Source organism: Blennius ocellaris, assembly GCF_963422515.1.
Source record: "Blennius ocellaris genome assembly, chromosome: 16".
In the NCBI taxonomy this organism is placed as follows: Eukaryota; Metazoa; Chordata; class Actinopteri; order Blenniiformes; family Blenniidae; genus Blennius; species Blennius ocellaris.
In genome coordinates, this window is record NC_137665.1 from 4123544 (window position 1) to 4147949 (window position 24406).

Genomic DNA, 24406 nt, shown 5'->3' on the forward strand with positions numbered 1-24406 from the left:
ATTTATCTATTTATCTATTTATTTATTTATTTATTTATTTATTTATTTATTTATTTATTTATTTATTTATTTATTTATTTAGTTATTTAGTTATTTAGTTAGTTATTTAGTTATTTATTTGTTTGTTTGTTTGTATTCTATTATACTTCCCTGCAGTTTGATGTGAAACCGCTTCGGTTTTAGGCGATTCAATTCAACTTCAAGAAAATAAAAGGTGAGAAACACATGGAAGTGATATACAACTTTGGGAAACAGTGTGTTGGTCCAAATTAAATCGGTCTAATTTTATAACCTTCTAACCATTTTTCAATATTGTGAGTTCCAAACTAACAAAAGCATGATGTGTTTCACGAATCTTATGAACAAGGGGGACAAAAGTACCTCAGCTTTATATTTATCATTAACAAACAGCGTCCACTTTTTCTTAAACTTCTCTTACTTGCATCAAAATATGAAATAAAAAGTTTAATGTTGTTACTTCATTAAGTACACCAGTCATATTAGGGTATTTGTCACAAATAAAACTTACAAATGATAATTAATAAGACACCAAGGAAGCACATCACCTGATATGCTCTTTAAAATAGATTCTAACTTAAATAGTAACAATATATCAATAGCATCAATAGTAACAAAAGCGTAATATAATTATTATATTGGTTCACTTTCTCTATTAATTTGTATTCAATTTCGCACGGTTAATTAGAGCTCTTGATTTAGAATCAGTGAATTGCTGGAGTCTCTTCGCACGACAAATACCTCATAAAGTCTCTCGCAAATGCTCGATTGCATTTATTTCATCCAAGATTAACTGGTCATTGTGGTTTGTTATATTTACTTTACTCTGTAATTAATAAACTGACCATTTGACCTGTATTTGATAATTAGATTGCGATTCGGAACCTCTGCCGGTTAAAGATTGTCCTACATATTCACTTCTCTCCGCCCGGTGATCGCCGCCCGTCCGCCACCCGCCGGTGCCGCCCGTGATTAGCGTGTGACACTGAGGCGCGGCAAGCCAATGAGCGCGCGGCTGGTGCCATGTGGAGGCAGAGCGCGCAGCTTGCAGGCGCACAGTGCGGCTCGGAAAGTGGGAGGAAACACACCGCAGTCCTCGTCTCACTGCGCTCACACAACCCGGAGAAGAACGACTCTGGACCGACCGAGGAAGGAAAGTTCGTAGGACTTTTTAAAATAGATTAAAATTTCGGTATTTTCTCGCCAGAAAGCTTTTCCACCGTGCGCCGCGCTCATCATCCACCCACCCCCCCCCCCCCCTCCCCCCCTTTTTTTTGCGTGTTTTTCTTCCTTTCTCTGTCATGCGTTTTGCGCATCTCCGTGGGACTTAATGTTTTTTTTTTTTACACTAGAGTGTCACGTTTATGGAGCCTTCAGCTGGGATGTAGCGGAGGGAAAACCTGCGTCAAATCCGCTTTTATTATAAATAACAGCAAGATTGCGCTCTTTGGTTATTTTTTTGATAGTGTGAGAAAGTTTCTTCAATCGTTAATGCGGGGTCGCTTTATTATGACACGGGTCTGGAGGTCGTAACTGAAGCCTTTTTTTGTTTTTGTTTTTGGTCTCTGCGTTGTTGCCCATCACCCCAATGATGACTATGAGCTCTATATCGGACACTTTGGTCCCCAATGATCCCTCCAAATCGGCGTTTCTTGAGTTCGGCCACGGCTACCCCGGACACCCTGGACACCAGCAGCCCTCGCCGGGCCTCTCCCACAACCATTACTCCGTCCACGGCCTGCACGCAGTGGGGCCCTCGCAACACGACGGGCCCTTCTCCTCCGGCGCGTCCTCCTACGGACGCTCTTTGGGGTACGCGCCTTACCACAGCCCGGTGGGCGCGCACCACCCCGGGGCCTACCTGCCCTACCAACACGGGGGTCACGGCGGCGCGCTCGGACACACCAGACTGGAGGATTCTGGTAAGTTTAAGTACCAGTAATAGAAGAAGAAGGGTGGGGGAAAAAACCCTAATTAAAAGCAATAGCATGCATTTTTGTTTGCCCTTTTCCTTTTTACTGCAGCCTGTAATTTGTGCGTCATTTAATGGCTGCTCAGATTTTTTTTTAAAGGTAAAGAAAACAAACAGTAAAACATGCATAAACACGCTGCTTTAATCAGCAACGTTTTGATTAAAACAAATGCACCACCCGGTGAATTATTATTTCTGTGCACATTATTGCATTTATATATTTCTTTTTTTAATGATGTCACAATAAATGCAATAATGTGCACAGAAATAATAAGGACGGTCACAGCGGGAGTAAAGTCCGGCCATTAAAAATCCCGATGTTGGGCTATAAGGCCGCAAAAACACGAAAATAAACCACAATAATTGGACACACACACACACACACACACACACACACACACACACACACACACACACACACACACACACACACACACACACACACACACACACACACACACACACACACACACACACACAACACACAGGTCGGCCACAGTGTACTTTGGGTTGGACGGTGATGCGTTCACGGCCCCGCTGAGGCTGCAGAGGCTCGCCCACAAGAAGCGGCCGACAGCGGGCGTGTGGTGTCCCGCAGCGGCCCGCACGAGCTCCTCCACAAACCCAAACCATCATCATCTTCATTCTTGTGCACAAACAGGCTGCAGGGCCTCTGATGTTAATCTACAGACACCGCCTAATTAGACAGGATTAACATTTAATGATTTGAATTTACTCACTTCAGCGATTTGTTTTTATCACATGCTATGAGTGGGGGGGGGGGGGGGGGGGGGGGGTGCAATCAGAACAAAGGATTTACCTCAAATCATAATTTAATCAAAGGTGTGAATGACAACATTGCATATTTGAAATTTAATACATATGATAAAAACAATGGTTTAGAAATTAAGTGAATAACAACTTTGATGCAGTTTTTCATCTATTATTATTGATGCTGCTATTTTAATTAATGATAGTTTTGCAGTTTATTCTGTTGTAGCTTTCACATCTTTTGTTTATTAATTTAAAAATGTCCCCCCCCACACACACACAGTTTTCAGGGTGGCTGACACTCTTGAATACACATGCAATTTTTTTAAATTTATTACGACATGCATCTATTTTGGGATTTTTAACCACCATGTAGAGAATAATATCTTACTCTATCTGTAAACCTGACCTTCCACATTGTCAGTTTATTCAATTATACGCAAATAAATAGAAAAACTCTGAATTTTTCTTTTTTCTTTTGCTATTTAACATGAAACAGTGTGAGAAAATACCATCGACACAAAGTAACTCATCCCATTTAGCTTTAACGTTGTGTGTATGCTTCCATATTAGTGCAATCATCAAACTGTTTCATTTCTCATCTAAAAAGAGAGAAAAATAATTTTATTCTTGCAAAATTTGATTTTTAAAGGAAGCAAACCAACATTTCCAACAGGTTTGCTCACTTTGTCCTGATCCATTCCATAAATTAAGTGATTCCTCCTGTAAAGATTGTTTAATTTGATTTCCATCTACATTCTATACATTCGTGATTTGAACAGGAGGCACAGACAGCGATCGCCTTGAAACACAATCAGCACTTTCTCATCGGCTCAACATGAGCCACAAGGCACCGGCTTCGCTCCTGATTCCCACGCTGCCCAGTGTCTTTGTGTTTTTCCATAGTTTTAAATAAAATATCAGCATTTACTGTAATTCAACTGTGATACATTTTCCACTTGATAAGGACTTTTTATGGGAGAACATTATTAAAGAAATCTGCATTTATGGCATAAAATATCTCCTTGGTGAGATGACGGTGTTTTTTCAGTGTTTCTGTCTTTGTGGCATTAGGTTGTTTTTCTTCTTAATTTCAGGAACACATTATGAAAAAGGGAACAAGAGTTGCTTCATGAATGACTTTATTTGCATTGTATCTGTGGGAATAAGGTTGCATTTTTACACACACTGTGTTTATGTGAATTTGTTGACGACACACATGCATGAAATAAATCACCATCGTCAAAAGACTTTTTAGAGACGCTCTTGTTGGACCCGAAACATCCATACAAACACGCATTGGGATCATCGTAGGACGTGTTTGGTGTGTTTGTGCCGGCTCTCCGCCGTGCTGCAGGAGCTGCAGTGGGTTCAGTTACAGCCGGAGCGTCTTGTGGGGCCTTTGGCTCGTCCACAGCTGTTCTCTCCTGCCACTGCAGGCTGTGAGCTCATGTCATAACAACGATCAGCGTGGGCGAACATACACACAGTATTGCTTTCTTTAACAAAAATTTTTTTTTAAAGAAAAGGAGAAGAAGAAAATCCCTCTCGGCTGAATAAATGTAAATGTGTTTGGAGAGGGCAAGGGGAGGTGTTATTCTTTACCTGCAGTCTTTCCCATATATACATTCATACCTTTTGATTATCGTGTTTCCAGTGTGGGTCATCTTCTTAGAGGCGTATTTACAGTCCTCATCGCCCTTATTTTCACGTACTCGAGGAAGTCTCGCCTCTATGGTGACTGTTTTTATTTCCAAGTTGACCCGTTTTCACCTCGGTGTAGGACTGACACAATAAAACCTACTCGGTTCAATTTACGTCTCGTTTTAGCATAAATAATCCCAAAATATTCCTTAAAATGCAATATTTTGCATTAGAATCTCTATTTTATGATATGTTGGACTCAATTTTGATTAAAAGGTTATGGGATTTGAATTACTCATATAATTGTATTTGTTTCAACAAGTTTTTTGGTGAAAATTTCAGTAAAATGTTGCAATTTTTGGCATCTAACAATAGTGTGTGTGTGTGTGTGTGTGTGTGTGTGTGTGTGTGTGTGTGTGTGTGTGTGTGTGTGTGTGTGTGTGTGTGTGCGTGTGTGTGTGTGTGTTAAAACAACGGGGGAAAACAGATTAAAATGTGTAGTTTAATAGTAAACACTTGAAAAGCAGATTTATTTTATATAGTAAAATGTATGGAATTTACTTTAATACTCTGGATTTAACGTAAACAGGTTCAATTAAAGATTACAGTCATTTTTACGTGTTGGACCAACTATTGAAATAAACTGTGTGAAATACAGACATTTTCCTACAATGTTAATTTTTTCCTAGATAACTCATAGGTTTGCATGTCGTCAGTGAGGTTTAATAAATTTGATTCGATTTCACTGCTGGCTGCAAGATGAACGTTGTTTTAAACACATTTAGAACAGGTTTCGGTTGACTTTCCAACAAAAGAAGTGACTTCAAGTTGAAAAAGCATGTTCTCGTGTTCCGAGGTGTATGTCTGTCGTCAGTGTTGTCAGGAAAGTGTCTCGTCGAGCACTAAGTTCTTCTGCCCCCCCCCCCCCCCCCCCTCCCCCGCTTCTATGTCGTTCAGAGCACGAGAAGCCAACGGCGGTGATCGAGAACGGCGAGGTGCGGCTGAACGGGAAGGGGAAGAAGATCAGGAAGCCTCGCACCATCTACTCCAGCCTGCAGCTCCAAGCACTCAACCAGCGCTTCCAGCAAACCCAGTACCTCGCGCTGCCCGAGAGGGCCGACCTCGCAGCCAAGCTGGGCCTGACGCAGACGCAGGTATTACCCAGGATGCAACACGCCGGGGAAGGGGGGGGGGTGGGGGGTCCAAAATAGGACACAACGTAAATGGAGATGTACTCAGTAATCCAAATTGATCACACCTTCAATTCTCTCCGTTGTGAAAGAGTCGAGCCAGAACAGAAGCCCCGAACGGGCGCCGGCTCATCGTCACGACTCGCTTCCACAATTAAACGTAATTAAACGCGTACATTTTGTCCCAGGATAAGTTGTGACCTCCCAGCACACCGCGACACACAGGCGACTCTCATTGTTCTCACACACACACACACACACACACACACACCCACACACGCACACACACATTTTCTTATAATATTTTCTTATATGTCCGCTCTTCTAAACCTGTGTACAAGATGACCACATACTGCACTTATATACATTTTAATCTGGCTCTCAGAAGTGTTTTAACTTTCTTTTAACTAACTTTTTTTTTTCAACATTCCTGTTACTTTCCAAGGAAGACTGTTTGTGATGCTAGAAATTTGGATTTGGTTTCTCAAACAGGTTTTGACGGTTTGCTCACTTACACAAAATACGTGGGTGGACAGCAGTTTATTTAGTTTGCTGTGGTGTTATCAGCTTAAAGCAGACAATAAAGAAAGAGCAAATTAACATCACTGGAGATATAAGCCTCTTCACCATTTATTTCATAATGACTATTGCCACAGATTTGATCATTTTTACCTCAAAGTCAGTGAAGCCCACAATAAACATTGTGCAAAAGGTCACAATATTTGATTGTAATTATATACATTATAATTCATTTACGTACTTGCTAGTATTTTTTTTAAAAAGCCTAAAAAATTAAGCAATATCTCAAAGCTAAATTCTCTTTCATCAATTCAAAGGTGGTTTGAAATCATAAAATTAAGCTAAATTAGATCAAACTTAGCTTATATTCAGCATTATTGCTCCATGTGTTCATGTTTCACAGACTTATTATTTAAACAGATTACTTTCTCTGACTAAGGCCCCGTTTACACAACATTTCAAGTGAAAAGGCATACTTTTTTTTTTTTTTCAGTTTTGTTTCGGGAATAGTTTTTACATTTAAACTGCAACAGCCGAAATGCTGAAAATAGCGTAGTTGGCATTTCAGGCCACTAGTGGGTGGTGTTGGGGTTTGTTTTTGTAATGAAACCACGCAGACACATGAACAATATGCTATAAATAGTAACAATGGCGAGTCCGCTGACATTCGTGTGGACAGGCGACAGTTTCCATACGGCTTCAGTGCCGGGGCAGCGTTTTCAAAAAGTTCCGTTTCCGGTGGCTCTGAGAAAACGGACCCAACCGGAAAGAGTCGCCCTGTAAATCGTCAGACAGTCACACGGAGCATTTTCCTCGCGGGCGACAGTCACGTGATCGAAATGGAGATGTCGCGCACAGCCGCTGTTATTTAGGGCCGCAATCGTCCCGACTGTGATTACAGTCTTTGTCCTCCGCGAAACGAGCAGCAGGAAGTGATGCGGTCTGACATGTAGCGGCGGATAAAGGGCTTTTTGACACACGTCGTCTCGTCATGCTCGGCTGCAGATACATTACATGCGTGAGGGAAGAAAATAAAAGGCTGGAGTTGTGAGCAGGTGTCCTATTGGGGAATGCCTCATTTGAAGTATTAAGGTGTGTGTACCTGTACCTGTACGTGTGTGTGTGTGTGTGTGTGTGTGTGTGTGTGTGTGTGTGTGTGTGTGTGTGTGTGTGTGGGCGCTGTGTACACACCACGAGCTGATGTCACCACTGGAAGTCGTCCTAATCCCGTATGAATTAACCGCCGCAGCTCTGTTTACACGGGGAGTAAGAGATCATCCCTTCATTTGCCTACACCTTTTGTAGTGGCAAAGTGGTTTTGATTGTGGTCGGCTGCGAGTCATGCTCGGATGCACGCTCGCCGAGGAAGCGTTTACTTTGGGGGGTGCCGAGGCGCCGGCGGTGGCTGGAGTGTGATTGTCATTATTTTTTACATGTTTTTTCCATCAGAAAAGCTTTAAATCAACTGCCTGGAAATGGCAGCCATATTGGGATTTAGCTTTCATTGGAGCCACTTAAACTCGCGTGAGCGTTTTCTTGTTGTGAACTTTGGCTAACCACCTCATGTTATGTTTATTTTTTAACAGATTGCTCTGAAGTGATGTGGATTATTCCTGATGCTGGTTTCAAATTACTTAATTGGGGGGGGGGGATTGAAGTCAAAACTCAGACATGGATTCTCCATCTCCTTTTCGAATGTTTTCATGAATCGCGCAACGTCACGTTCCTGAATTTGTTTCATGTCAGTTCACTCTTTCTCAACAGGTAATATTCTGGCTTTTGTGTATTAGTTTCTTAGCTCTGACAAAGCGTCTTGATTTGTGAGCATGCTCGGGTATATTTAATTAAGTGCGTCGATCATTATGAGTTCCTATGTAAATTAAATCCGATGCTTGCGTTGTTGATGCTCATTAATGCTTTTATTTGAACAAACATCTGACTGTGTGTCAGAATAACCATTAAATTACATCTAAGACAAACAAAAGTATTCAGATTAGGGTTTCATGTTCTTCATATCCTATTTACATGGAGATGGTCTGCTGGAATCCTATTGTTTCATTTGCAAAAGTCATACAGTTATTGGATGGCGCGCCTTGGTGGGTAAAAATAATTAGGTGTGTACATGATATTAAGTTAGCGTCTGTTATTATGGAAATGAGGCCCGAAGAGAAATATTTGCAGGAACGTTCACATCCTGAAAGAAATACTGATCACCACCTGAGCGATCCAATGGGAACCCTTACCTGAAGATGCATACAAAAGTCTTTTTCTAGTCCAAGCCTACTAAACAAAAATAAAGAGATATGCTGTGTAATATTTTTTGTTCTATATCCTCCAAAAAATGCCTGAACTAATCAGCAGGGTGGGATTAAAATTCCGGTTTTAATGTCGTCTGAAATGTTAGTGAGCTATCCATCTAGCTCCGGCTCGGCCTGTCTTGCAGTACAACTTTGTACCACAAGATGGTGTAACGAGTCACCGTAGCATGGAATCATGAAGAGTTATACACTGCAGATACTCACCGGCGCCACCCGGAGCACAGCCGTGGTGTTGTTTCAGTCCTTTTAACAGTGAGAGACTTTCCAGCACGTTTTTGATTTATATATTCCATGTTGTCATGACAACCAGACAAGTTGTCTGTCCTCTGTGTCGCCTGGCGGTGACGCGGTTAATGGACGCCGACGCAAACCGGCTTCCATCGAAACGCGCAGTCGGCTGTAATTAGCTTTGCGCGCGCGTTCTTCACGTACACGGGCGTGCGCTCGTCTGCACACACACACACACACTTCATAGATGTAGGGATGGAAAAAAAAACACACACACACACATACAGAGTTGAAGATAGTGATCGCGGACCACATCTCCCGCCTTGGTGCCATTAGGCCGCCAGCCAGCCGCTGACCACTTTCCCATTGAAATCTCTGGTGTTCCCAGAGGCAGCTGAGGAACGGCACGTAGCAGATGGAATGTTTTCCTCCCTCAAGAACTAAAAACGAGCGAAGCTGGTTCAAGCTTAAATAAGCTTGTTCCTCTGCTCTGAAAGTTCCCGCTGCAAAACGTGCAAAGTTGAAGCGCTCAGCGTGAAGTAAATTCAAGCACGACTACCCGCTCCGTTCACTTTCGGTCACGTTGACTCAGTATTTTAAGTTGCGCAAATGCAAATCATTGAAGTGACAACCAAAAACCAACAATTAATTGAATTTTTACAAAATGAAAATGGTCTAAATTATGCATTTTGTTGAGTCAAATCGCACTTTGGGTAAAAAAAAAAAAAAAGTATTAATTGGGTCAAATTTTCTTAGGATTTCCTGACCTGAAAGCCAATTTACAAAAATAAAGAAATTATTGGTTACACGGGTAATAGTGGGATCATTTACAGTACAATTAAACCTGGAGTAAGTCAAAATGTAAATTATTCCAAATTATTGTATTATGAGTATAATTCAAAGTTAAAAAATAAAATGCATGTATGTTGATTGACTCAGAGATATACTGTAAACTCTTTTTTTTTTTTTTTTTTTTAATTTAATCTGGTGCAATAATACCCATAAGCCTTTGCGCTAAATTCGCTCCATCAGTTTGGCGGTGTAGTCTAGTAGGTCCACAAATATAATGTGTGATATTCCCTGCAATTCTCACCACCTCATTTAGTTTTAAAGAGAAAACGGGTTCAGCAAATTCCTGAAAAAAGATGCATCTTAAACCATAAAACTTCACACTCATTATATATTTTTTGCAGACAATAGGAATAATGAGCAGTTAAATCTTTTATATGGCACCAATTTTTTTTTTTTTTTTTTTTTTACTTTATTAGTAGTTAGATGTCGTTTAAAAGCCTTTTCAAATGTGACCACATGGCTTAAATTTAGTTTTGATTGTTAAAACTTTCTTGAATTGGGATGTGAATTTCACGAGATTCCCACAAATTGGAACGATGGTCATTTTAAGAATATTAGAACCGGAAGTCTATTGAAACTGATTTTTCAAAGTTAGAAATATCACACACGTCGGTTAAAATCTGAGATAGCATTAATCACAGTGATGAGGGGATTGATTCTAAAATATGCATAGACTGCCTTGTTGAGCCAATTTAAATCACTTCCACACACTAATCCGATAGTTTTTCCAAGTTAAAATTTGCATTATTTTACATAAGCTGCGCAGGAAACGTGAATTACGGCGAGGCTGTTCTGTGTGGCGACTCGGCCTGTCTGCGGCACCTGGCCTGCCTCTCCGCCACCCTCCTCCCCTGAACGCCAGCGTCATTAGCCGGATTCTCAGGCGGCCTGTCAGTTCCGTGGTGCCGCTGAAATATGAAACCAATAATTACAGAAGAAATCCTCTCAGTGAGGGTGCATTAACTTTAACGTGCTGTTGATTGACTCCCGGCCTCCTAAGCTCCGCTCCACGTCCTCACTTCAGGTTTTTCCATGCAAAGCGCGGTGCCACGCCAGGTAATTGTTATTTTCACGGGCGCCGCAGTTTGGTGACAGTCGCACATTAGACTATCATTAAAACCTCAGACTTTCTTTTTTCTGTCCATTCATTTACTAAATATAGAAAATTTGGAAACTGCAGTTGTGACGGCAACTGCGAAACTGTTGGCTTTTTATGGAGTGGCGCTTCAGTTGGTTCTTTTTATGGACGTAGCTTCTCGCATTTTTTGATTGACGTCAGCAGATAGCGAGGAACAATGGAGCTCGAATTAAAGGTCACTTTCCATGACTCCTCAGCTGTTTGGAATCTGGGTGTGAAAGTTGGTAGTTTTCCTCAAAAAAAAAAAAAAAAAAAAAAAAAAGACTTTTATATATTTTATAGAATTAAAAATATATTTTTTTTTAAATTACAAATATGGGAATATCAGACATGGGAATATTAAAAAAAATTCCCATGACTGAGGGAGCAAGGGAAAACAACTGTAGCGCCAAGACGTTCCTCCGTCTTCCTCCTTTTTCTATTCGGCCTGTGAAAGTTTGTTTGTCGCGGTTAAAACATGTTCAGAACTTCTTCTTTTTTTTTTCTTTTGCTGACTGCACGTAAACGTTTTTGATTTATGCGTCGCCGACGAGCTGACAGATTGCCCAACAGGCACATCCGTGTAATTTAATGCCCAATTTGCAAGCAGGCTGGAAAGAGACGGCGTGCCAATTATATTTACAACAACACAACCGAATTATCTCCAACCGCAGAAGAAAAATGATTGAAGTGTGACTGAGCGAGGCTAATAGTCGAGAGATATTCCAACTTTCTTCGGTCTGCATCACTTAACGCTTTAAAGATATTACATATTTACAGTCGCGTGCACAGATACAAGGCAGCACAGGTTCTTATGAGTTAAGTCTGAAAATGCATGTAAAATGTTCACCCAGTTGCTGCACGTGGAACAAAACAAAAAAATCCTCATATTTTTGCACAGACTGATGTTGTCAAGCACATTGTTGCAGTTTGAGTTGGGAGACCTCCCAACTTGTTGCACATGCGATGTCGATATTTGCCAAACAACCTGCGCCGGCACGCACCTCGTTCAAGTTCGTGAGAAATGAAGACGTCATTCGGTCTGATTTATGAAGATCCTGCAGGAATCGTGCCGAGTGGTTTTCAATTTGCGTGAGTTTTGCAAGAGATTTGGGGGATTGGGGGGGGGGATAATATTTCGTGTTGATTTGCTCGCAGTCTCTATGGAGCACTGAGCTCCAACAAGCACAAATGAGGAACTTTACTCAATATGTTTCAGAAAATAAAGCTTCATTTGGTTTGGAAAAAAACCCTCAAAAGACTTTAATATGGAAGATGATCGGTTTGAGGTAAAACATAAGAAATATCTCATCCGCCACATCCCAGAAATGGTAAATGTGGAAAAGGGAATTTCCCCAAAGGGATTAATAAAGTATTGTTGGTTTAATTTTAGTTTAGTAAAGTTTGCAAATAAAAGTCGCGGTGAGCCAGCTGAGGAAATGAGCCGCAAAAGGAATGAAAAGACATTCTGCATGTTGGGGGGGGTCAAATGTAATTTAAATCAACAAGCGTGACAACAGATGTAGTCTGCAGGCCAAAAACTGAGTTCTGCTTGTTATTACCGATGATTCTGAACAGAATATTGTATTGTTATTCAACGATAAAGTATTTGGAGTGAGATAAAACGCGGAGGAGTGTTTGAGATAAACTAGTTGGCCCACGCTCAAAGTTACAGATAGAAAAAGAAATATGATCCGAGCTTGAAACAAAGACTATAAGCAAGCGTTTTTCCAAAAGCGATGGAAAGGGACGTTTCTAACTCGAGTCTCATGAGTGACTTTGGACTTCTGTCTGGGAAAAATGCAGGAATGCGGTTGACTTCTGTCAAAGTGGAGAATTTCTAAAAGCGGCTATTGTGACGTCGTTTAATACGACATTGAGAAATGCTTATTTTGATGAACTTTGCCATGTTAGATCATGTTAACTTGACAGCCATCATTTCATCAGTACAGTATTTCAGCTGAATGACCACATTATTTGTCATTAATAAATAAAAAAAAGTTTATCTTGGGAATTCTTCCTTCCTGAGTTCCCAGGTCTGTCCTTGTTGAATGTTTGCACTTCACTGTGAATCTTTTTTTCTGCGCAGCATTTCAAACCGGAGATCGGCCCTCACAATCGTGATACAAAACTAAAGGCGGTGTGACGACACAAGCCTTCGATTTTACATAAAGCGTGTCGTAAATCCAAGAATATCTAATTGGCCAAATATGTTGAAATGCAAAACATTATTTCTGATGGTGATAAATTCGCGATATTCCAGTATAACACTCACCTCTTCTCCTTGTCTCCGTCTCTCAGGTGAAAATATGGTTCCAAAACAAACGCTCCAAATACAAGAAGATCATGAAGAACGGGCCGTGCGGCCCCGAGGGCGACCACCTGGCCCCGCCCCCGTCGTCCTCCTCCTCGCCGTGCACCTTGTGGGACATCAGCATGGCGTCCAAAGGCGCGCCGGTTCACTCGGGAGGATACATGAACAATTTTGGACACTGGTACCCCGGACACCAGCAGGACTCCATGCCCAGGACTCAGATGATGTGACAGACACTTCCAGGATGAATTACGGAGTTTTTTGTTGTTTTTTTTTTACACGGCGAGCTAGACTGGAGCGGGAAGGGACGACGCCGAGAGTCGGAGCCACTCTGGGGGCAAAAATAGAGACATAAATTGTAGTGAGCAGATATAGCTGCCGTGGACCAGCTAAGATGGCTAAAAAACTCTCAAAAATTACATGGTAGGAAACAACCACTAAGATCATTACAATTTGCAACAAATTGAATTTAGTTTGGAGGTTACCAGATGTATCTGTCTTTGCTTTGCGCCAACGGCGGCTCGGGTCCGTTTGCAGTCGACACTCGTCACAAAGCCACCGGGGTGAATATTAGAAGTTGCGTAACTTCGTGTAAACTGTTGGTGGCAGCAGTTTTCAGTCGACGTGCCTTTGAGGGGAAAAAAAAAAAAGAAAAGCCAATGCAATGAGATGAGGTCATTGTCTCGAAACCCAAAAAAAAAAAAAAAAAGTGATGGTGAAACGTCGTCCATTGAGTCATTTCTGCCTCCAGAGCAGCTTTGCCCGCATAAAAGACAATTCTTCCATAAAGCTATAAACTGATGCTGCAACTCGAAGCTAAAGCCGGCCCTGCGTCACTAATTCTGAACATTTCAGGAGGTTTTGTTTTCTGTCTTTTCACCGGGGTTCCCATTGGGCAGGTACATGTGTAAAAAAAAAAAAGAAAGAAAAAAAAAAAGATGGTTATTCAGGGTTTTTCAGCATTATTGTTTTTTTTTTCTATTGAGCTGTACTGATTCGGTGAGCCCTCGGGTTTGCTATTGTTGAAAACAGATCGGATTAAAGAGTTGAAGAAAACAAAGTTGTTTTGTATTTTTCGAATATAACCTCAAAAAAATCCCCCAAAACATATACACTGGCAATAAAAAGTCTTAAATTTCTTCATTTTCTGCATAAATGGGTCATAAAATGTGGCCGGGTGTGTATCCATGCCAGGAGTCTTGACAATAGCGTTGTGCTTTACTCAATTCTACACAAACAATTATGTTATTTTATGTCTTTGTTGAGCAAAATCGTTAAAGCTTGTCAGTGTTCCTGGAAAAACATAAGTCATATTTGGACTTTTTAGAATTTTAGTGCCATGCAACCGACTTCTTTACTCATATCATCCCAACTCGGCCTGTTGGAGCCTACACAGGGAATAAGGCAAGGTACATCGAAGACGGAGAAAAAGGAAAAAGAAAACGTTAAAACAATACCTATGGCTAATTTCTAATAACCCAGCACGCATGTTTTTTGGGACATGCGTGCCAAAAACTGTGACATCATGTGAAGAAAACACCATTGTATCACGATTACGCAACAGGTTTGTACCTGGAAAACCTTCTAACCAGATGTTTTCAGGATTATGGGAACAGTGAATTTTGCCTCATCTGCACTGACGACAAGCTACGGGAGCCAATGGTCATGATGCTCCCTCCTCCATGCTTTAGTGTGGGGTCACTTTTTTCAAGTCTGTGTGTGTACTGTCCCATTTAATGTCGAGCTGCATTCTCTTGTCTGGCAAGAAAACCTGACATTAATTAGCACGGTGTGTGAAAGAAGGTTTTTTGTTTTTTTTTGGCAAACTTCAGGTATGCAGCAATGTTTTTACAAGCTTGTAATTGGTGTCTGCTTGTTATAGGGCCTTTGAATAATGCAAATACGGTATATATCTTGTCAGATCGGATAATTAAAAGCACATTATTTTTGCAAAAATGCTAACTCGCATACTTGCTCGTTGCCACAATAGATAGATGAACCCTTTATGTGGAAAATTGCAACAGTCAGATGTTTGTTTGTTTGGTTTTTTTTAAAGAATACTTCAAGACCTACACGATTAAATGTTATTTATATGGGATTTAAATCCCTTATAAAGTGTGAAATTGACCAAAATGTAATTTTGTTTCACTATTGTCTCTGATGGGAAAAACTGGTTTATGTATGGATGAAAAAAAAACTACAAAAGGCCATTAAGGAAAAATGCTTTTTTAAAACTTTTACAATCTATTATAAACAGAATTGCAGCAATTTGGCTTTAAGCTCTTTTGTCTTAATTTTCAGTGGGTTTAGGTTGTTTACTGGTAGACAATGTTCACTATTACACCGTCTAAGAAATGGAATTATTGTGACGTTTAATCTTTTTTTCCTTAATCTTTTTATGTTTTTGTTTTGTTGCAGCTGAAACTTGATAAGTGGTAAATCATGTCTATAAAAGTTGCCTGGAATTTATGTTCGCCAGCCTCCTCAAATCCTAAACAAGATTTTTTCCCAATAATTTATTTTCTGTCGGTAAGTCAGACCTTTGTTATCTGAAATAAATCAAACCTGCTGGTGTGCTCCACCCTTTAGGTTTTGTTTACCTAACCTCCATCCGACAGTGGGAATAATCTGTTGTTGCACCTTTAAGTTCATATCAAATTCCAGCTTCGGTAACAGTATAGCTGAAATAACACAATCCTCCTCAGTGTAAGGTCTTTGTACTCCCCAGTGGCCCCCAGCCATTTTCTCTGGAGTCGTAAATCAGAGGAATCGGGTCACGTCTTTGGCCCCCGCAAACATCTGGAAACGCGAAAAGGAGTCGTCAAACATCGTCAATGATTTTATAAAATGACCACGTCAATTATAGGTAATTTGGGACACAGCTTGTTAAATAAAGCTTTCACTCTGACGCTGTAATTATCTGTAATTGTCAGCCGAGAGAATATCCTTGTGCTCCGAGCCCCGGAGGAGAAGACGAGGAAGTGGTGGATTCCATCAAAATGGATTACGGAGGACTAATCCCTTCACAACAGATTGATTTGTCTGATGGACGTTGGAAATTGGCGTTGAAAGCATCGCTGCACGAAGCACACGCTGCTTGTGGTTCTCGTATTTATTCACTGCTTTTTGTTGGCAGAAGACATTTACTGTATCCTGCATTATTGTGTGAAGTATGAAACATCACAAGGTCGCAGGTCAGCTGGACCAGACTGATTTACTAAGATTCTGTATGAAACATGCTAAATTGCACAGTTTGCTTGAGTTTTGTAGGAGACGGACTCAGAATAACAGAATGATGAAAGAGTGATATCACGGGTGGTGTTAAAATGATGATCTGTGTGCTTTAAGCCTGTTGGCAAAAGATTGCACGACCGAAGAAGAAGAGGTAGAACACAAAAAAGATCTGATTAAGTCTATAAATAGGAGTCGTGGGGGGGCCAGTTGAGAAAAAAACCTCATTATTCACTGAAGATGGATCTGGTTTACACGTCCTCATAAAAAGATCCTAAAGTTTGTTGTAATTCACATTGCACACAATAATTAATCTTTATACCTTGAACACTCATCATTCTGTATTCATGAAAAGCGCTAAACGGACTAAATGTGATCCAGTTAGTAGATCAGCATCCACACGTTTTATAAACAGAAACCTTTGGTTTTTTTGCAGTTTTTGTTGGGGTTGGTGGTGTGGATGGGTGTGTGTGTGTGTGTGTGTGTGTGTGTGTGCACATGTTTTTATTTTTATTTAATTCTATTTTATGTGAAGCACTTTGTGTTAAGATTTTTCGTCGTATGAAAAGTGCTCGAGAAATAAAGTTGGATTTGATTTAATTTATGACAGAAAGAGGCACTTTTATCTCATCACACTCCTTTAAATCAATGTTGTACTTCTATTGTCTGTCTGGCTGCTCACGTTCACGAGTGTCACCAGATGAAATTATAGCAACTTGCACTAATATCATGTAAAGATACAAGTTTATTTGTGAAATCAACACTTACTGATGGCGTCAGCTTGCAGCAGAAGATGAAAAGATGTGTTTCTTTAACAGTCATGATGAGAGTCAGATGTCGTGAGACAGACATTATATAATATAACCTAGACAAACAAACAAAACAAATGAAAAGTAGATTTACTCCATAAATTATTTCAAACTTCCAATATACATAAACTGAAATGGTTTAAGCCTTTTTTTTCCTTAAGCTTAAAAGTCATGAAAACCAAAAATGCAGTAATTCAAAATGTAAGAACATTTCATGAATCAGATGATTTTTAACATCTGTTTATCATTATCAATAATAACTAAAATGCCTTTTTATTATGTATGTTGTGAGTGAAGAAACAATTAACTTTTCAGTGGAATGCACGTGGTTACAACCACAATAAAAGTTACATCTCCTCTCATAAGGAGCCTGATAGTTTTATTCACTTGAACCTTCACATGTGAGTAAAATCACAGTTTTGGTGTAGTTCATTGAAGAATCAGATCAAATCAAGAGTTGTCCACTCTTTGCATGAGGTGATTTCAGTTTCAGAAAGAGATTCCGTCGCAGCAGGGTAAAAAACACACCGTTGGGCCTCACGCTGGAAACTTTCTTCCTCTTCCTCTTAAACCTGGAGACGGTTGAGCGCCGTCTCTTGGAGGGGAAACACACGCAGGGGGAACATTTTGCCACGATACTGCCCAAAACTCAGACGTATTAATTGCCTGACTCTGTAATGTCCGAACGTTTTTGAGGAAGCGACGTGTTTGTGGGTGACGGTTTACACGTCGCAGATCTCTTTCCTTTTTGCTGAGAGGATCAAACAGCCCTTGGAAAAAAAAAAAAAAAGAAAAAAAAAAAAAAAAGAACTAGGCCACACAGTGGAATTTTCAGACTTATTTAATCCGCTACTGGGAGCTGCATCCTGTTGCCGATGGCTGAGTTCACACCATAGAGTTTTATGGAATACTTCAGACACGTCGTATTGTCCTAATGAACTGATGAAAGCCTGGCGGGGGCTGAGTGAACATGGCAACATGTCTGCTGGGGGGGGCTGAGAGAGAGAGAGCGAGAGAGAGAGAGACAGAGAGAGAGAGAGAGAGGGGCGAGCGTGGAGCAAACGGCCCCACATGCAAACTGGAGCTCCAGTGAAAGATGAGAGCAGGTTAATCGGGTCACGTGAGGTTCGTGTTCTTCGTGAAGGAAACACGTGCTCGGGGGAAAAGGGGGAATGAGTCGACCTCAAGAGCTTAATTATAGCTGCATCTACACAGATTACTGTTTAAATGAATGGTTTTGTTATGGTGTGTCTTTAATTTACTCAAATACAGTTTGTCCTGTACCCCATTTCACCGTATTTCACATGTCACTCGTCCTGTTAGATCTCGCTGTTCTCGGCACAAATGAGAAGCCGATGTGGGGTTTTCACAATCTCGTGCCGCAGTTTGCACATAAACGCGTTGGCTGGAGCCAGAAAGGGAGCTCCATGAGGACCTCTAGTGGCCACTTTAGTTATGGCCGGAGCAGTGGAGAGCAACAGGACAAAAAGTCATCCAGAATAACAATGTTTAGTTCAGAGTTCAGACCAGAGATTGAGTCTCATTCAAGGACAAAAATTATTATCATAAGTTACATAGAAACGTAAAGTAAAACCACGACAATGATTCAAGTGAAAACACATCGTTGCTGCATTTACATTTCAGAAAAGTTGAAGCATTAACTTTAGACATTAACAATGAGAGTACATGGACATAAGGTACAAGAAGAAGAAGAAGAAGAAGAAGAAGAAGAAGAAGAAGAAGAAGAAGAACTAGCAGCTCCAGTATAATATCAAAAATCACAGAATAAATATTAAAAGGTTGCATGGATAATAAACAAAATGAATTAAATCTAACACAGGAAGTACAGTATTACCAGAAACACCCCCCCCCAAAAAAAAAATTCACTTTTTTTTTTATCACTGTAATAAAAACAACTGCTCCTGAAAACAGAAAGCTTCGATGGTTCTCAGCCACCGGTCTTGTCTTTATGGCCGCCTCCTGAACACAGGAGTGAATAAATGTGCTAGGTTACAAGTGTTTATATGTTTCATTCTTTGGGAAAGTGGAAAGACGTAAAAGTGTAGGTCTGGCACTGTTTAATGGACATCACCTACCCCAACCAATCCGCAGCAGTATGGAACAAACCATTGTGAAGTAGATGCGGGGGGGTTGAGGGGTCGACGTGGAGCTGATTTATGAGTAATGAGCCCCCAAAAGCACAAATTTAACATGTTATTCTGTTCACACAGTCAAAGCTGTGGGAAAAAGAAAAGCAACAGAAGAAGAAAAAAAGACCTACAAAGAGGCATCATGCAAAAGTCTGCAAATAAAAGTCGTGGGCAGCCAGCCCGGGAAGAGATTCTTGATTTCCATCTCGCGTCAGATGCAATCAAAACATTTTTCAGACGTTGCAAATCACATGATAAGTTGTACATCAATCTGCCATGGACTCCTCCCGCGACGTCCGATAGTGTCTGTGAGACGTGATTCTCAGTGCATCCCGTTAGTAGAATGCCTGAGAAAATTCTATCGTCTCGTCGTCGGTGCCAGTGTGGCGCCAGTGCACCTCACCACACCTTGACTGACTACCTGCACTCCCAGGGTTGGACAGATGTAATCAAGTACTTTGTTATTAGGGAAATTAGATGACAGGCATGATACGTCGGTGTGGAATTAACATGCTTGCACTTTGCACCAGATGTAGGACAGGGTGAAAGTATGACGAGAGAACATTTGGTGAACATGACAGAAACACTTGTTGGTCACTATTGATAATATGACTTTAAGTTCAAAGCAAAGAAAAAGACCAAAGATAACAAAACCTACCAAACATATTCGGTAACTCCAGGACGGACGAATGGAGACTCAACGTTAAGAAATCTGAAGGCCGTCTACTTGTGAGTAACAGAAAAACAGGATCGAGGTCACAAATGACAAAACAAGAGATATCTGAGCAATTCTGGACGCGATCAGCAGAACATTAAGCGACGCACAAGCCATAACTCGCCTATTGAGAAAGTTTCAATCTCTCACCCTACAACTGAAATAACCCTGAGTCCTTCAGTCGACGTCTTGTTGCCTTTTGTTTCAGGATGTTCTGGTTTTATTTTTGGATGCTGTCCTCTCTCTCTTATTTCAGGTGACCGTGTTTACAGCCCCTCTTCTTGTTGATTGTGCCCATCTGTATGTTGTTAACCCCCCCCCCCCACCACCACCACCCCATCCTCCAAACGAAGACCGCCCGCTCAGTGTTGTGTGTCACCGCTTTGTCTCGTCTCTCGTGCCAGCTGTTTGGTCGCATTCCCTCGTTCTCTACACAGCCTGACCTTTTCGGATCACTCCATACTTCTGCCGCTTCCAGTTTCTTCGTGTCTCACATTTTGTGTGTTGCAGATTTCACACGCGTGTTTTGAAAGCTCAATTTCAATTTCTAGTGTGAAAAATGTGCGTCGCCAAAGACGAGGATGTAACGTTTCACACACCACGCTGTACCATGGAAGTACCGTGTTTATCATAATAGAAAAACTAGCGTATTTGGGACCTAAAAAGCTCACGTGGCCAGTCTGAGCTTCATCTGCATGAAGAAAGTAGCATAAAAGCTAGATTTTTTTTAAAACAGTTAAGCATCCTAGTTCATAACTACATGTTTGAAACAAATCAATCCACCTTTGAAGGGTTATGATTACCGTATTTCCCAGACAATAAGTAGCACCGGAAAAAAAAACCATAACGAAGAGGGAAAATAAAAAACATATCGAAGTTATTTTCTTTTCCCGGCCTCTTATATTTGCGATTTTGAAGATGGAAAATAATCAAGGTGATAAGAAACATCTGAACAGCATCACTGTAGATCGTGACTTTCTCAGAAAACCCGAAAGCTTGCGTGAGGACAAAAATGTGCCAAAAAAAAAAAATCCCCCATAAAACTGAAAGACTTTACATCTTGCTACTGGGCAGATGACAGCATGTGACCCCCTGTGGAGTAGAAAGCAGAGAGCGAGAAAGAGAGATTCATGAATGGGACCCATTGAGAGAGACAGAGAGACGGGGAGGGGGAAAAAACATATTAATTAAAACAAGCCGTAAACAGCAGGGGTCACTTTATATTTGCTTGTTAAACTTGACCCATGCGGTGCCAAAACACATACGAGCTTAAGTGCAACTGAGATACAGCAGAGCCTCGCTTGTGTGTGTGAGAGTGTGGCTTTATGTTTGTACGCACATGTAATGCGCCGTGGAGAAGAGTTGGACCGATGCGTTCAGAGGGTATCGGCCAATTACCATCTCGCATGCAAATTACTTCCAGATGCATGCAAAATGTAGCATTTTATTTTCACTTGGTGTTTTCTTCTACCTAAAGGTGTCATTTGGCAAGAAAATAAAAAAATAAAAAATAAAAATACAGGTGTCGCCTTTGGTATCGGCTTTCAAAAGCGCATATCTGTCCGAGATCACACCTGGAGGCAGGGAGAGGAAAGTAACGTCAGTTCCCAATCTTTCACGACACAGTTATAAACTTTCCATCCGCTTGCTGTGTTTTCCTCTCAGCCTGCCTCGCGGCGGCTGATGTCATCGCCTCGTCTCGCCCTCGTCAGCCTGGCCACGGTGCCAAACAGCAGAGGTGTAACGTCGTCACCTCAGCTAACCTCACTGGATTTTTACCAGTCACCATCCGGTAGAGGGAGAGAAAAAAAAAACAGAAAACAAAAACACTGTAATTTCTGCAAAAATTCAGCCACAAAAATAAATAAATAAATAATAAATAAAAAAACCAACACACCACCACCTGGCCTGTTTGTCTTTGCTTGGATGAATAAAAGCAGTCGACTGTCTGTTAGAAGAAAAACCCACAATGACTGTGGTGAAAAGCTTCTTTTTTTTTTTCTCTCCTCTCGGCCCCCTCCGGTGGAGAACCAGTCACAGGTCGCTACAAGTCCTTGTCTGCCCTCTCCGTCTGTCTCCTGTGATGTTGGGCTGCATTCTTCCCTGACACCTGGAAGCCCAGGGCTCAGCACAGGAAGGCAAAAGCCTCCACAAACATGGAGGGGGTCTTAGTGGATCTGTGCTTTCGGGGTCTACACCCGGCACGTCTGGTGAAAACGTTGTTTTTCCTCGCGAAATCTGTATTTTCAGGAGATCAAATCGCTCATTTTATCACAGTCATTACACTTTACAGACATATGGGAAAGCAGTCAGTGGCTGCTGGCAGGGCTATGGGCTAGCTGGGTGTTGCTTAAGCTCTTATCTCGCCCTTGACCACGACGAACCCTTGAAGATGTGCTTGGAATGGAACTCGCCTGAATAGAACGTGCTGGAATGCTACATGCTAACATCCGGAGCAAGTGGCTTTGAATTTTAACAGCATCAACAGCAAATATTCAGCGGTCGCTGAAGATTGTGATTAAAAGCTTTATAAGATTCCTTATACAGATGATATATTTTTTGGGACAATGTAGAAAGTATTTGACGATAAATTGTGTTAAATTTAGACTGTTTTCTGAGCATTGGCCTTTCAATGACGAAGTAAGACGCCCAAAGCGTTCTCACTTTTTCCAACATGTATTTAAGGTTTTTTTTCCCCCCTCTGTATCAAGAGAGACCTGTAAGTATATCTGACAAGACATCATCTTTATGGTATCAAAAAGCCACTGGGTAAATACACAGTGGCAGTTTGGTTTGGGGTTTTTTCAAAGAAAAAAAAAGAAAAGACCATGTTGAGTTGCAATAAGCTAAATACCAAAGTTTTGCACAACTTATTCACTTATAGTGTGTTTTTCTGGTTTATAAACGGAGATTTTCATGATGGTGGTCCATCCTACAACCCCCCCACCCCTTAAAAGAAGTCCCTTTGAAGACTTTGTAATCTGTCTTAATTACTAGGCTACTCGATGCCGCCTGCCACCCTTCCACTGGGATCTGCGTTCAAAATGCCTCTAAAGCTTCTTTTCCTGCAGATTGAGCTGAACTCCTCAGGGAACTCCTCGGGATTTCGCAGCAGTCTGGCGCAAATTTCCAATTGGAATAAACTGATTTATGTGGATGTGTCGCTGTCAGCACACATGAGATTCATGTAAACCTCAATTTCATCGTTTGGCTGAGAGATGCCGCCTGCATTCCAGCCATTCCAGTTCGGCCTGGTTTTTGTTTTTTTGTTTGGTTGAAACAAGGTATCATATGATAATTAGAAAGCGCGACAAGTGAAGCGGTTCAGCCTGACTGCTTAGTTAATGGACTGCCTGCTTTATGTCTTTAATGCAATAATTATAAGTGTGTTGATCTTTAAATCTATCTGGCAGACTGAACAGAATGTATGGGACGAGCCTGTGAGATGAAAAATCAGTTTTTGAAATGGCATAAATATCACATAACATTGATTTCGAGCCTCCCTGGCCGTTTGTTCCTCGCCACGCCCTCTTTTGTTGGCCAACCTGTGGGTTTGGAGCCTGGAGTGCTGTGTTTGTCATAGATACAAACACACACACGCGCACACACACACACACACACACACACACACACACACACACACACACACACACACACACACACACACACACACACACACACACACACACACACACACACACAGTCATCTCTCCACCCCTTTCCAACTGTGTGCCACATGAAAGCATCGTACACCCGTCTCTTTCAGTGTCGGCGGTGTGTTATTAGCATCCAGAGACTCCAGAGTGTCTGCCGCGCCGTCACCTCCCACAAACTCCTTTACACGCACACACAAAGTATATGGATGGGCGCAACCTGTATCTGCAGTCTGACTCAGTCGTGACAGGCGCACCAGGACAGCACCGTCAGCGAGACGCCCTCGTGTTTGTTGTGTGGCGTTCACGAAAAAAAAAAACTACGCAATCGCAGACGATCGGAATACACACAACAGGGTTTATTTTGTCCTTCTCAGGAGACAAAACTGCACAAACTATGGCGCTACGTCATATCTACAATTGACACTATAAATAAAGAACCTGAGTACAGCACAAGAAATACAATATGTACACATTTCTTTTTTTTTTAAGCACCGAATCGCTTTTACTTTTGACCACAGAAAATATTTTTCGAGGACAGTAAAGTGTCTGTGACACAGGGAAATCGGTTTGCTTCTCGTTACTGTTGGCCTGTTTGGCCTTAAAGCATGAAAACAGTTGTAACATGTCAATACTGAGGGAATGGGTGCGTTTAGGTCATGTCGCCATTTCAATTTGAAGAGAAATCCTGATTTGAAGAGCCAGATCGGGATAATGCAAAGATATTAACTCTACTGCAGAGCATTTATTGGCATTTTTACAGTTTCACTCATATTTGGCTTCTGCTGTGCCTCATTTTTCAAGCTAAAATCCCTTTAAGTCATTCAAACCTCTTGGGGATACTTGATCTACTCTATCTTTATTGTGACGCCACACTCTAAAAACCAAACTGTCTGGGTGGTTGA

At 41.2% G+C, this 24406-nt stretch overlaps 1 protein-coding gene across 1 annotated transcript; it reads left to right on the forward strand.

The window, feature by feature from the left end:
- The first annotated feature begins 1096 nt into the window (after positions 1–1096).
- LOC308140903 (homeobox protein Dlx4a-like) lies at positions 1097–14277 on the forward strand. Its single transcript, XM_080510868.1, has 3 exons — positions 1097–1940; positions 5363–5559; positions 12931–14277. Exons 1-3 carry the CDS (start codon positions 1607–1609, stop codon positions 13171–13173), a joined length of 774 nt encoding a protein of 257 aa, XP_080366994.1. The 5' UTR covers positions 1097–1606; the 3' UTR covers positions 13174–14277.
- Positions 14278–24406: the final 10129 nt, after the last annotated feature.

Excerpts from the sequence above, each read along its gene's own strand:
- LOC308140903 (XM_080510868.1), top strand. The coding sequence starts at position 1,607 with ATGATGACTATGAGCTCTATATCGGACACTTTGGTCCCCAATGATCCC. Across the intron at positions 1,941-5,362 it reads CACCAGACTGGAGGATTCTG|AGCACGAGAAGCCAACGGCG; the intron begins GTAAGTTTAAGT and ends TATGTCGTTCAG. Across the intron at positions 5,560-12,930 it reads TGGGCCTGACGCAGACGCAG|GTGAAAATATGGTTCCAAAA; the intron begins GTATTACCCAGG and ends TCCGTCTCTCAG.